We start from the raw sequence: 12,318 nt of genomic DNA, 5'->3' as shown, positions 1-12,318 counted from the left end.
GCTCCACAACCTCCCCTGCCCGAGCACTTCCAGCCTCTTAAAATCATCATTATCTTAACAGCTGCAGCTTTTCCTATTTAAATTAATAAAAAAAATAAAAAAAAAGCAGCCCAGGAGAAAAACCCTAAAGCCCTACAGGCTCTAAAAGAAGAAATTAAGGGCATATTTTTAATTACATAAACCTCACGGGTCTGGAAGACCTTTAGCACCTGACCCGGTGTTGCTAATGCCCCAGGGATGCCTGGAAAGCCAGCAGAACAAGCCCATTCATCTTTTCCTGCCTCTGACAGAGCTGCCTCTTGCACGTTAAAGCTACCCAGCCATGACATTTCGAACCCAACCTAATCCTGTGCCCCCTTCTCGCTGCCTGTCCCCATCCGGACGCTGTTTTGCCAGCTGCAAGGAGGCAGGGAGAGTGCTCTCTGGCTATAGTGGACCAATTTGCACTCTGGAGCAATTTTCAAGCCAGCCTAAAAGGTGAGAGGAGAGGTTTATAGCATAGAAAAATCTCTAGATGGAGTAAAGAGCCAGCAAAGCCAGCCCATGCTATTTCTGTCTCACAGCAGGGCAAAGGCAGAGGGCCAAAGCAGCGTCACACTGAAGGTGGAGCATGCCCGAGCTCTGGGGACCCATCTTCTCCCTGGGATCCATCAGCTCATGTAGCATCAGGCCTGGGCTGCCAGCCCCAGGGGCCTGAACCTTCCCAAAATAAACACCAGCCTTTCCAGCTCTATGAGTCCGAGTGCATCGCTTCATCTCAGAAAGGCTGTAAATGAGTTTTAGCAAAGGATCCCGCTGCAATTTGGCCGGGGAGCTATTAAACCAGCACCTTGGCAAGGCAAGAAAACCACAGCGAGCATCTGAGAGCGCTCAATCTGCTCTAACGCGGCAGGTTCCTGACAGACTGCAAGACCAGCAGCATCCCGTGCCGCAGTAGAGCGGATCACCGGGTTTTGGGGTTTTTTTTCTTTCACAGACGCCGCTTCCCGTGCTACCTCTGAACCCCGTTATCAAGGAATCACATTTATCACGGGCTGACGGACGCCTGCACACACCGCTCGGCAGGGCCTGCGCAGCTCTGCTGAGATCATCGCCTCCAGTATACCCAGGGTGTGAAACTGCGCTCTGCAGGCTGCTCCTGTGACAGCCGCCGCAGGAATGCCAGGGCGCTCCAGCTTCCCCGCAGAGCCCCATGCTGCTTTTCTACTCTGAAGTGTCTTACCTTTGGCTCCCTGCAGAAGCGGTATTTAAAACTGGTGGTCTCTTTTTGTTAATAAAAAGAGTGCAAGATCTGCCCAAGCTGTGGGAGGTGCAAGTGTCAGAGCCACACATTCAACTTCTCCTAATCCCACACCCTGGAGCCCAGCTTCCCGCACACCGATTAAGCCACAGGGTAACATGCCAGCACTGGGGTCCTTGTTCACCAGCCCTGCGCTTCCAGGCGAGAGCACTAAATTCCTGCCTGTCCTTTCGTTGCTTTTCATGCTAAAAGGTGATTTGCAGCAAAACAGACGTGGGTTGGCTCCACTCACCTATGTGGACATCCACAGCATTGGTCCAGTGCTCTCCGTGGCTATTGGAGGCGCAGCAGAGGTACGTGCCGGAGTCACTGACCTTCGCGTGGGTGATCTAGACAGATTAAAAGTTAAATCACATTATTTATGGTGAAAGTTTGTGGCCCCCTGCTGATATCTGCCAAAGGCACCTGTGTTCCAGGAATAAAAATTCTTTTTTCTTGCTGTTTGCTGGGACCTCATTCCTTGCCTCACAAAGCTAAGAGATTGCCCATGACACTTGTCTTTCTAAATAGCTCAGCAAGGCCACACGCTAAGGTCTGCTGCTGACCACAGCTTCTACAGTGCAAGAATCCTCTGCCCAAATGCCTGCCTTTCTTTTTCCAGCAGCCCCCAAGCCCTGTGTCACAGCCATACTCTGCCCCAGGAGCCACACTGGGAGGATGGTGCATGGCCAATATCAGAAAGTTGCCTGGTTTTCCTCTTAGGTGACATTTTCTAGATTTCTGATCATGCCCATCGCTCTCTTCTGGCAAGTTTTCAATTCTTATCCATCTCTCTTGATGCGGGACGAGAATCAGAGCAGTACCGGCTGGCGAGGACCTCTGTGGTTCTCCAGCCAGGCTCCCGCTCAGAGAGGAACTAAAGTCACCACTGGGCGAGGTTGGCCATGGCTTTGTCTAGTCAAGTACTGAAAATCTCTAAAGACAGAGATGTGTCTGCCTTTCCAGCTCCAGGGCAGCACTACCCACCTCTAATGAAGAACCTAATCCCCAGCTGGAACTTCCCTGTGAAAAATGCAATCTGAGGCCACTGTCCCCTCTAGTATCACCTACCACTACTGAGAAGAGACTGGATGTCTTGTCTTCGTTACCCCTCACATGATGCCCCAGCAGGAAATCTGCCTTTCTTGCATCAAGACGACAGCACTGATTTACATTCAGCCAGTGACACAAAATAAATCCAGACCTTTTGCTGTCTCCCTGACTCTTTTCTATCAGGACTGACCACTTTTCCTTCTAGCTCTCCTGCAGGCAGACAGCACTCCCGCAGCTCCATCACTCTGCAGTCCCCCGCACAGACATACGATAGCTGTTCTTGTGCCGCTGCTGCAAAAAGGCACGAGAGACGCGCTGAGAGCCCTTGATGCACCTATGAATTGGTTACTTCTCAGAGAAACATCCACAGCTTTGAAAGAAGCCCGTAAAACGTATTCCCTCTTCACCCGGAGTCCTTTAGTCAGCTATCAAAGCAACAGGGGTAAGGCATGGAGTGCTTTCGCACAACCCTGCAACACAGCAGGGAAAGATAGCCGAGCGCGAGGCTGCTTCTCAAGGGCTGGAGAGACGGGGAGGACGGGCAAGGAGAGGCTGCTTTCTGCTGGCATTCACCTGATCACACAGATCAAAGCACGCCCGAGCCCTGTCACGCAGATATGAGCCAGGCTTAAGGACTGCCACCTGTCATGCCCAGGACGAAAATAACACCATTTTCAGCAGTCTCTCCAAGGCTTCTGAGGCTCTCCCACGCCCACCATCCAGCAATGACCTTCTCCCATCACCCACCTCAGTAGCCAAAGCTTCTGAACTATCGCAAGGCAACGTTACCCAGAGTTTTTTTTTCTTCTGTTGTTCCAGCAGGTTCCCATTACGGTACCACTGGTAGGTGGGGGCCGGGACCCCCATGGCAGCACACTGCAGCTGTAGCGGCTTCCCCACCTCCACTCTCTGCTCGGTGGGGTTGAGGACGATGACCGGTTCTCCTCGCCAGAGCCGAGGCGGCAGTCCTGTGAAGCAGCGACACAGAATTGGTCCTCCCTCCACAAGGCCAGAAAACAACGGTGATTCCCCCCACCCCCAGTAGAGGACTCTGCACATAATGCCAGAAAAGTGAGCTTTTTCCACCCGCACCACGAGATGCCATCCCACAGGACCTCACAGCTGCGCCTTTCTGCTCTGGAAGCAGGGAATCCTTGAGAGCAACACCCACAATAATAAACAACATGCCAAAGCCCTGCCTCTGGCTTCCCAGATGTGATGCTTGCCCTTTCCTGCCAAGGGCGCAGTCAACCTGCTGAGGTCAACCACACCCAGAGTTATTTTTGCTCAGCTTTGAAATAGCCAGATCGCCTCTTCCAGTCCCTCTGCCCAACACAAACAGGCAAACACCTGGTATAACTCTGGGAAACACATGGCGAGAGATCAGCAGGAGGAGCAGGTACACACAGCCGGTGTTATTGGGATGATGACAGAGACCTGAAGCATCCAGAGGATGGAAGCAGACACCTGGCTTAGACCTGCACGCTCACGTTGCTGGAGCAATCCTTCTGGATTGCGATTTTCGAGCTGCAAGGTCACAGTGCCCCAGGAACTGCACAGGATCACTGTTCCAAGGGTGGGCAAAGCATAAAATATAGAAAAGATAGAAGATACGCTCGCACCTCTGGCGACACACTGATGGACCTCCACCTTCACCCAGTTGGAGAAGACAGCATTCCTGTGGAGATCATTGATTCTGCACGTGTAGAGTTGGGTCTGCTGTGCAGTGATGGGCAAATCTTGCTTGGTGGCACCAGGGATCTGGCGGCAGACAGACTAAAGGGAAAACACAGGCAGTGGGCAGCAAATCCCCCTCACTGCTGGTAGTAGAAGGCACCAGCAAGCCCTTCGCAGGAGCAGGAAAAGTGGAAGTCCCTGGTTTCCTTCCCTCCTCCAGCCGCAGGGACGCAGGAGAAGGAGCTTCTCCATTGCATGCCCCTTTCCAGCATCTGCAGAAGCCCTTGACGTGCACACACATCCTATCCCCGGCTCCTTCGAGCCTCCTGCCTCCCACCAGGTCTGTCCGCGGAGGGCCAGCTCCATTGCCGTGGCCAGGGCCACCTCTGCCCCCACCCTTACCTGGTGCTGACAGAACCACTGGTACTGCAGCGACGTGCGTCCCTCGGCTCTGCACCGCAGGCTGAAGGAGTACCCCACGGGGACAGAGACGGAGACCGGCTGCTCGGTGATCGCAATGGCTGCGGGGGAACAGGACAGGGAGATGGAAACAAGCTAGTGGGCGCAGTCCAGGGGCTCGCTCCCAGCCGGTGGCTGGTGGCCGGGCACGCTGGGCTGCAAGAGGGGGTCCCCGTCACCCATCCCAGGGGTAGATTTGGAACAACAGGGACGTTGGGCCTCCCTGCCCAGGGGATGCCACGGGGCTTGTGGGGTGGTCCCACGGGGCCCAGCGGCGGCGGGGGATGGCCCAGGCCCGGCTGCCCCCCGGCCCCCCCGGCGGCCTCTCACCTTCCTGCATCGCTTCGCCGGCGGCTCCTCCCCGGCCTCGGCGGCCGCCGGCCGGGCCCGCGGCGGCTCCTCTGCGAGGGCAGCGGCAGCAGCACCTGCGGCGGGCGGGACGGCAGCGCCCGGAGCTGGAGGGGCGGCTCGGGCCCGTGCGGCGAGCGGGCAAGGCAGCCGCCGGGGCCGGCTGCGCCGGGCCGCGGGTCGCCGGGTCGCGGCCCCGCCGTGCCCCGCCGCCCGGGGAAGGCCCCGCCGGCCCCGCACTTCCGCGCCGCCGGGCCCGCCCCGCTCCCACGGCCCGACCGCGCGGGGCGGGACGGACGGCGCCGGGGCTGGACCGGCACTGCCCGGGACGGGACGGGACGGGACGGCCCGCTCCGAGGGGTCGCGGCAGGAGGCGCCTCTCGCTCGGGTACCAAAGCCCCCGTGCCTCCCCTGCCCACGGGTGACCTCGCCGCCGCCCCCACGGGTGTCCTCGCCCCCATCCCCATGGGTGTCCTCGCCCCCATCCCCATGGATATCCTTCCCCACACCCCCACAGGTCTCCTCACCCCGCTCCTCATGGATGTCCTCACCTCCCACCCCACAGGTGTCCTCGCCCCCGTCCCCACGGCTGTCCTCACCTCATCCCCACCACCACCCTTGCTCTCATCCCCGCGGCCGCCCTCCCCTCTGCCCTCGCACCCCACGGCCACCCTCACCTCTCTCCCGGGGGCCGCAGCCCCAAGGCTCATGGTGGAGCCACAGCTGTGCTGCCTCCGCTCCGCCAGGCGGGCAGAAACCCCGCTGGGCTGCTTCCTCCGAGAAATCCCCGCCGGCTGGGCCGGGCATCACGAGGGCCCGGGGGAAGTGGCGCTGGGCCAGCCCGCCCCGAGGTTGCACAAGCCCCTCCAGGATGTGGCGGAACTGGGACGGCCGGGGACAGCCTGCTCACCCAGGGGAAACGACGTGGCGGTGAGCGTCAGGACTCCTTCCCACCATGCCGTGACTTTCATTTACAAAGTTAGGGTGAGTAAGGTCAGACTCATTCAACCTAAACTCGTCACCTTTCCAGAGATGGGAGGACCATTTGGAAAAGAGCTGGAGGTCTGTGACATGGCAAATGGAGAGGATGGAGGGTGAACTGGGAGCAATTGGTTGTCGTTCTCAAAGAGCTTTGCTCTGAAGTGACTGGACAGGGAGTGTGACACAAAGCCAACGGAGATGTGCTCAGGACTTGGGGGTTCCCACTGACAGGTTCCCAGCCCCAGGGCAGACAAATTCGCACCAGCCTGGCTTCTCCCCAAGCCAGTGGTCCTGGGCAGCAGGTTCCTGTGGTGCCAGGAGTGATGGGCACCAGGACTTCAGCACGAAGGTGACTACAAACCATCTGGAGAAGAAGCTGCAGGAGAGACCCTTGCTCTCCTGCTGATATTTCTCCCCCCTTGGGGCTGCAGCAGTGGTTTTCACAATAGCGATGATGGGGGTTGACCAAGGAAGAGCAAGAGCACCAGGGATGTCTCTCCCAAGTGCCTTCAGTGGCAGCATGGAAGAGTGCAGGCAGGTCTCTGGGTGGCTGAGAGCAGTCATGGATCACCTCTACGGGGTTCCCCAGGGAACCCGGGGCAGAGCTGAGCCATTCCATAGGGTTCAGAGCGACCAAAAAAGGCCAAGGGATGTGTCTTCTACCTGCTCTTATATGGGATGGGGAAGAGGATGCTAGGAAAAAGCCAAACCCAACAAATTGGTGGGTGGAGGAAGGATTTTCTCCCCCCACACCCTTTCCTCTGTGCAGGATGGGACAGTCAGGCTGCGCTCCTGCAAAGGCAGGAAAACATGCTACACCCTGTCCATAGATCTGATCCAGAGCAATCCCTGCTCCTACAGGGACTGGTCCTTTCCTTTCCTGGATACAGGGAAGGCGATGCTTAGCACAGACTCGTAGGACCTTTCTTTGTGCTCATCTCCCCAGCTGCCTCTGAGACCACACAGACCCTCCTTTTTCTGAATTCCTAGGGGGGCCAGACAAGCATTTGGAAATATACCCTTGAAGGTTTAAAATAAACATATTAATGGATTGCAAATGAAGGTTCCAGCTGAATATGTGCCAGTAGCCCTGTGTCATGCCTGTGAAGCCGAGTTATTTAAAATGCAGTGCAGGTAGCTAATAAAAATGATCATTAAGTTAACCCCAGAACTTTCCCGGAGCTAAAGATGACACTTCTGGTTGATGCAGTGTCTCTTCAAACAGCTGGAGGTTGCTGTGTTCCCCACAGACTGCTTCTCTGGGCTTCAGAGAGAGCATCCTCCATCAAATACCTCCACAAAAAGCCGCTCATGCTTGTCCTCTGTAAGAGACCTGCCCTGTCAGAGTCTGCATGAATATTTGGTGAAGAATCAGGGCTGAGAGCTTGTTGACATCACGCTGGAGAGCAGGAAGAAGCCGGTGATTTCAGAAAGGGAGGAACCTACGGGTGTGCGTGCAGGCGGGGAAAGGGAAGGATATATTGTGTGAGAGGAGTGAGAAAACATCTGTGGCTCTCGCTGTGAGTCAGCGCTGGATTTGCAGGCAGAGGAGGAAAGCTTTGCTAACAAGGATTGAAGCCTTGTGGCTGACTGGCTTAGGCTTCAAAAGCTAAATGGCGAGGGAGCGTGTTTCCAAATGGAGACGGGAGCAGGGGGCACTGTCACTCTCTGGGAACAAAATGACGGGAGAGCAGATGCTGTAAGAGGAAGCTCTGTCTCAGCAGGGTGACGGGCACAAGAACCATTCAGAGCCTGAAAGGGCAGGAAAAAATCCATCCAGTGTGTGTCTGGGGAGCAGATCAAACACCACAGCAGGCTTCGTCTCACCACAGCCGGGCTAAATCTGTGCTCGCCATCCAGGTTTCCCCCTGCTGCCTGGGTGAGGCACAGACCCACGGTATGACTGGGGTGGGAAGGGAGCTCTGGAGGTCTCTGGTCCAGCCCCCGCTCTGACCCAGACGTTGATCTGCTCCTTGTCCCATTCACAGTCTTCCAGGATGGAGATTGCCCACCACTGTGGGACCCTGTTGTACTGTTTCATCCCCTCACAGGGCAATTTCTTTTCCTAACATCTAATCAGAACTTTCCTCCTTGCCACTTGCATTTGTTCCCTTTCAGACTACCCTTCTGCACCCCTGGGAAGGGGCTGGCTCTGTCTGGTGTGCACCCTCCCGTGAGGTAGTTGAAGGAAACAAGGAGGTCTCCATTTAGCCCTCCCCTGAAGGCTTAAACCCAGTTTCTCTTGTCCTCTCCTCCTATGTCATGTTCCTGAGCTCCCTTAATCATCGTGGTGGCCTTCACTGGACTCACTCCAGTGTATCAGTGTCTTTCCTCTATTTGGGAGCCTGAAATCACAGTTCCAGGCCCAACACAGAGACTCGCCTGTCCTGGACACCCTTCTCAAGACGGTCTGGGCTCTCTTCTCTCAGACCAACACCCCAAAGAGGTAGGGCTCGTGGTGACAGGATGGTAAAATAACGCGTAATTCATATGCTGGGACTTGAATTCAGGTTGCCTGAAACTGTAGCGCCTGAAAGTCCTCTTCCTTTCAGAGAAAGAGACGGGAGCAGGAGAATGCCACCTTGCGTCCTCCCAGCCTAGCATCCTGCCTCCCACATGTGGGCAGCAGCCAGGGCACAGCAAAGGGTGTGAGATCGAGGCATGCACACAGAGAATATTCTTTTGTAGCTCAGAGACTTGTTGAACCAAAGATAGTAACTTTGTACAGCTAATTTCATTTGATGCCCCCTGGTCTTGTTCTTCTCGTCCAAGTATCCTCTCTGGTATCACAAACTATTTACATGCCCGATAGTGTAATCACCTGCCACGGTGGCCTGCAAAAAGCAAATAAACTCCAATACCTACTCCTGAGATGACAGAAATCTCCTTCCAAAACATTGCTCAAATGCGAGACTGCCCTGGGATCTGAGCTGAGAAAAGCATTTCACTGGGCCTCGAGTGGAAGAACTACAAGCCTGATCATGCCACTGTCAACCAACTGGATAAATCCAGATTTGGAACGGTTAGGACCACATCATAACTACTGCAACCACAGAAACCAAATTGTTGACCCAGTATACACTGACTCTGACAGGTCAACAGAACCCAAGAAACTTTATATGAAAGTAGAACTTACTTGGGGGTCCTGGCTTTGGATCTGGTGGTGTCTGCAAGCACCGCTCCGCTAGATTGCATGGCCAAATACCCGCCAGTCACCGCCTCTCCCTGCAAACTTCTCCCCAAAGCCCTGGTCCACAGGTGTCACTGCCCTCCCATATGCCTGAGCATGGACATTTGCCGGGCTTGGCAATTCTTTTGTCGGACACCAGTTTCTCCGCCTGCAGATCTGTCTCAGTTTGTTACCACCCCTTCCATTTGGACTGGGTGTGATATACCAGTGACAAGAACAGCTTAGGTGAAGGCTGTGTGTGTGTCGGCACATCTCTGTGCCCGTGCATGGGTGGTGCACACACCCTGTGTTTCTGCGCATGCCCCCGTGCCGGTACAGGTGATGCACACACTCTGTATGTCCCTATCCAAAGCCACCTTCCAAATCACGGTGTGTGCTGGGGAAGAGGAATCCGGGCTGTCCTGCACCAAGTGACCCAGGCGGCCACCACCTGCCCCGCTGTTTGCTGCCACATTCGTTATCTCTCCTGACCAGGGAGGACCAGCTCGCAGCCTGTTGTCTTTCCCAGTCTGGAGCAGCCACCTGCCATCATCTTCTCCACCATAGTCTTCCCACTTCTGCAGCAATCGCTGCTGTGCAGTCGTGGGCAGAGATCCGATCTGCAGCAAATCTGCTCCATCTGTCAATCCCGTGCCGGGGAGACACGGTGCCACCAGTGATGTGCCTGCAGCACACGATACAACAGCTTGACAGGCAAGACGAAGGTGGAACAAGAATAAATCCCATTTTATTGCGCATTATGTTTTCATTTGGTATTAAATCACTGCCGGTAATAGTTTGTGACATGTACCCGCCTTTTATAGCCCTCTTTTGTGCTGTTCTTTTCATGGAGACCAAATAAATAGCATCACGGATCTTCTCCCGGGCAAAACCCAGGCTGCCAAGGGGTGAATCCAACACGAGAAGGGGACCGCCATGACCGCACTGTGCAGTGCTGCCGGCCAGGCGAAAGCCTGGGGCCTGCGCGACACTGGGGGACGCTCGAGCTGATCCCGAGACACCTTCGAGGTGCGAGAAATCCCCCAAATCGAGCTGGGGGCGGGAGGTGGAGGTTATTACTAAAAAGAATAAAATACACTCTCTCCCAAAATGATGGAATCGAGCTGGCAGTGATGGAAAGAGGAGGAGGAGGATGGGCAGCAGGGCCATGGGGCAGCCCTGGTCCCGGGGAGGACAGGCCCCAGGCCCCGGGGCAGACTGGGCGGCCAGGCCCCGGGGGGTGGCCCGGCCCCGGGGGAGGCCCGGGCATCAGGGCCCCGGGGCAGAGTGGGCGGCCAGACCCCGGGAGGCCGGGCCCGGCCGGGCCTCACCACCGCGTCACGCCACCGCCCCCGACTGACAGCGGCATGTGCGGGGCGGCTATAAATGCCGGCGGTGAGTGACAGGGCGGGCAGCGGCGGCGGGGGCAGCGGCAGCCGCAGCCCGGCCGCCGCCATGGGCTCGCCCCGCCGGGCCCTCTCCGGGCGGGGAACGGGCAGCGTGGAGGGGGCGGAGGAGGCCGAGAGCGCGGCCTGGGCCTCCCGCCCCGACCGGCGGAGCTACCTGCTGGGCATCCGGCCCCAGAACAGGTGAGCGGGACGGGAAGGGGACGGGGCCGTTTCAGAGGCCGGTGGGGGGCCGGGCCGCGGGACGAGCTGTGTGGGGTGAAGCGGGAGCTGAGGGGGCTGGTGGCGTCCCAGGCGGTAAGGCAATACCGGGACGGAGGTGACGGCCCAGCTGGAAGCGGCATGGCCGCCTGGGCCTTTCCCTCCCTACACATATTCTGTGGGCTGGGAAAAGCCAAGCGGTGGCTTGGGCTCTCCATAATAGCTGGTTGCCCCTCGCTTCCTGGCAAAGGGCTGTGTTTTTGGAAGGGTGGGTGTGCTCGGCGTGCTGCGAAACGCAGGCGGACGCCGGCCCCTGCACTTCTCCTGTTAAACGGGGTGCGGGCGCTGCCCTGACCTTCCTGCCTTCGCTGTGGTGACGCCGCCTTTGTTACCGACACCAGGCTCCCAGCAAGAGGCCCGCTGCGCCTGTGCCTTATCTCATTGCCAAAAAGGTATTTCTACAATGTAGATACGGGCCGAGCAGCAGTGAGAATGGCATTCCTGGGTCAGAAATGGCCTGAGGCAGGGGGTCTGCGGTAGGAATAAGGCTTTGTTTGCATGGGAGAAGGTATGATAAACATGTCAACTGAGACTGGCTGAGGTTAGCACATACAAAAACACAAGGCAACGTGCCAGCGAAGGCAAAGGTGTTGATGATTGTGCTAGTAGTTCAAAAGAAAGCCTATAAATTACTTTGGATTCACTGGGAATGCTCTTCAGTCTGTAAGCTCTTGAGTGTGCCTCTTCTCTGTTGATGGTTTATAAATAATCCATTTTCAGTGTGTCAAGCTCTGATGCCTCAAAGAATCGGAGATTCATAAAAATAAATACAGGACCAAAAGAGATAAAGACATGCTGCTTGGAAGTCAGATGTTAAAAATGGGGTAATGCCAAAGTTAAGTTGCCTTAATTCAGTTCCTTTGTGCTGGTATCGTAGCGTGTGACCTGACTGCAGCCTCTCTGCGTGCCGTGGCATCTTCAGTACCAACAAATGCCCGTACGGCGTCCACAGCCAAGCTGTGACCTGAGACCGTACCGTGCAAAGGAAAGCTGTAATTGAGTCTGATGACTCCATTCTGCGGATTACAAGTAGAGAGAGTCTTCAATAAATAAGATGTTGAGGTGTTTTGGTTGCCTATCGCTTGACTTTTATTCCCCCCGAGGGTGTTCAAATTGCAGCTTTAATCAGTTTAACCATAAAGGAGTGTTCACCGGTCCTGCAAACAGTACCTCCGATGTTCCCAGCCAGCTTCCCCAAATTCCCAAAGCTTCCCTTAAGGCCGCTGGGGAGGGTGCAGAGTGACGTAGTTCTCACGTGCAGTGAACCTGGTGTCTTCTGCTGGGGTGGATGCTGTGGCTCGGGCACGGTAAATCCAGCCTGTGCCTGCAAAGCTCTGAGTCCCGAACACCTTGAACTTGTTGGGCAGCAGTGGGTGCACCCCAGCCTCCATCCATGGGAGCCTGGTGCTTTTGCAGGTGAAGGGACACTGTACTGCCATGCGTAAATCTGCACTCAGGTTTGGTTTTTTTCAACACACTTATGTACTTGGTCGTCAAGGCCTATGGCAAGGTACTTTCTTTTTGCCCCTTAACTTCAGTGGCTGCCCCTTCTGTTGTAAGAAGCAGTGAATAAATATTCACTAAATAGCAAAACTGACCTTTCCCTGTGTTCGTGACATCTTCCAGTTTCTCTAATGAGTTAGGGAGGAGGAATATAGAAGTCTTATTCCCTGCACAGCCCTGAG

At 56.0% G+C, this 12,318-nt stretch overlaps 2 protein-coding genes across 6 annotated transcripts in view; one reads left to right on the top strand and one right to left on the bottom strand.

Moving 5' to 3' along the window:
* LOC128915147 (mucosa-associated lymphoid tissue lymphoma translocation protein 1-like) overlaps nt 1-5,638 on the bottom strand; it is a 30,158-nt gene extending 24,520 nt beyond the window's left edge. For 2 of the 4 annotated variants that reach the window (XM_054215070.1, XM_054215074.1), the window contains exons 1-5: nt 5,494-5,638; nt 4,412-4,530; nt 3,955-4,108; nt 3,122-3,300; nt 1,533-1,629 (exon numbers count right to left, since the gene is read on the bottom strand). In XM_054215070.1, coding sequence (XP_054071045.1) covers nt 1,533-1,629; nt 3,122-3,300; nt 3,955-4,108; nt 4,412-4,530; nt 5,494-5,623 — 679 coding nt within the window. In that variant the 5' untranslated portion in view covers nt 5,624-5,638. Of the gene's footprint in view, nt 1-1,532; nt 1,630-3,121; nt 3,301-3,954; nt 4,109-4,411; nt 4,531-4,798; nt 4,974-5,493 lie in introns of those variants that run through there. The other 2 variants (XM_054215071.1, XM_054215072.1) reach the window with 2 other exon arrangements.
* A 4,704-nt stretch (nt 5,639-10,342) lies between these two features.
* ALPK3 (alpha kinase 3) overlaps nt 10,343-12,318 on the top strand; it is a 33,992-nt gene continuing 32,016 nt past the window's right edge. For both annotated transcript variants that reach the window (XM_054214801.1, XM_054214800.1), the window contains exon 1: nt 10,343-10,555. In XM_054214801.1, coding sequence (XP_054070776.1) covers nt 10,353-10,555 — 203 coding nt within the window. In that variant the 5' untranslated portion in view covers nt 10,343-10,352. The remainder of the gene's footprint in view (nt 10,556-12,318) is intronic.

Source organism: Rissa tridactyla, chromosome 9 (assembly GCF_028500815.1).
Source record: "Rissa tridactyla isolate bRisTri1 chromosome 9, bRisTri1.patW.cur.20221130, whole genome shotgun sequence".
NCBI classification, from domain to species: domain Eukaryota; kingdom Metazoa; phylum Chordata; class Aves; order Charadriiformes; family Laridae; genus Rissa; species Rissa tridactyla.
This window is presented reverse-complemented; position numbering and strand designations above follow the sequence as displayed.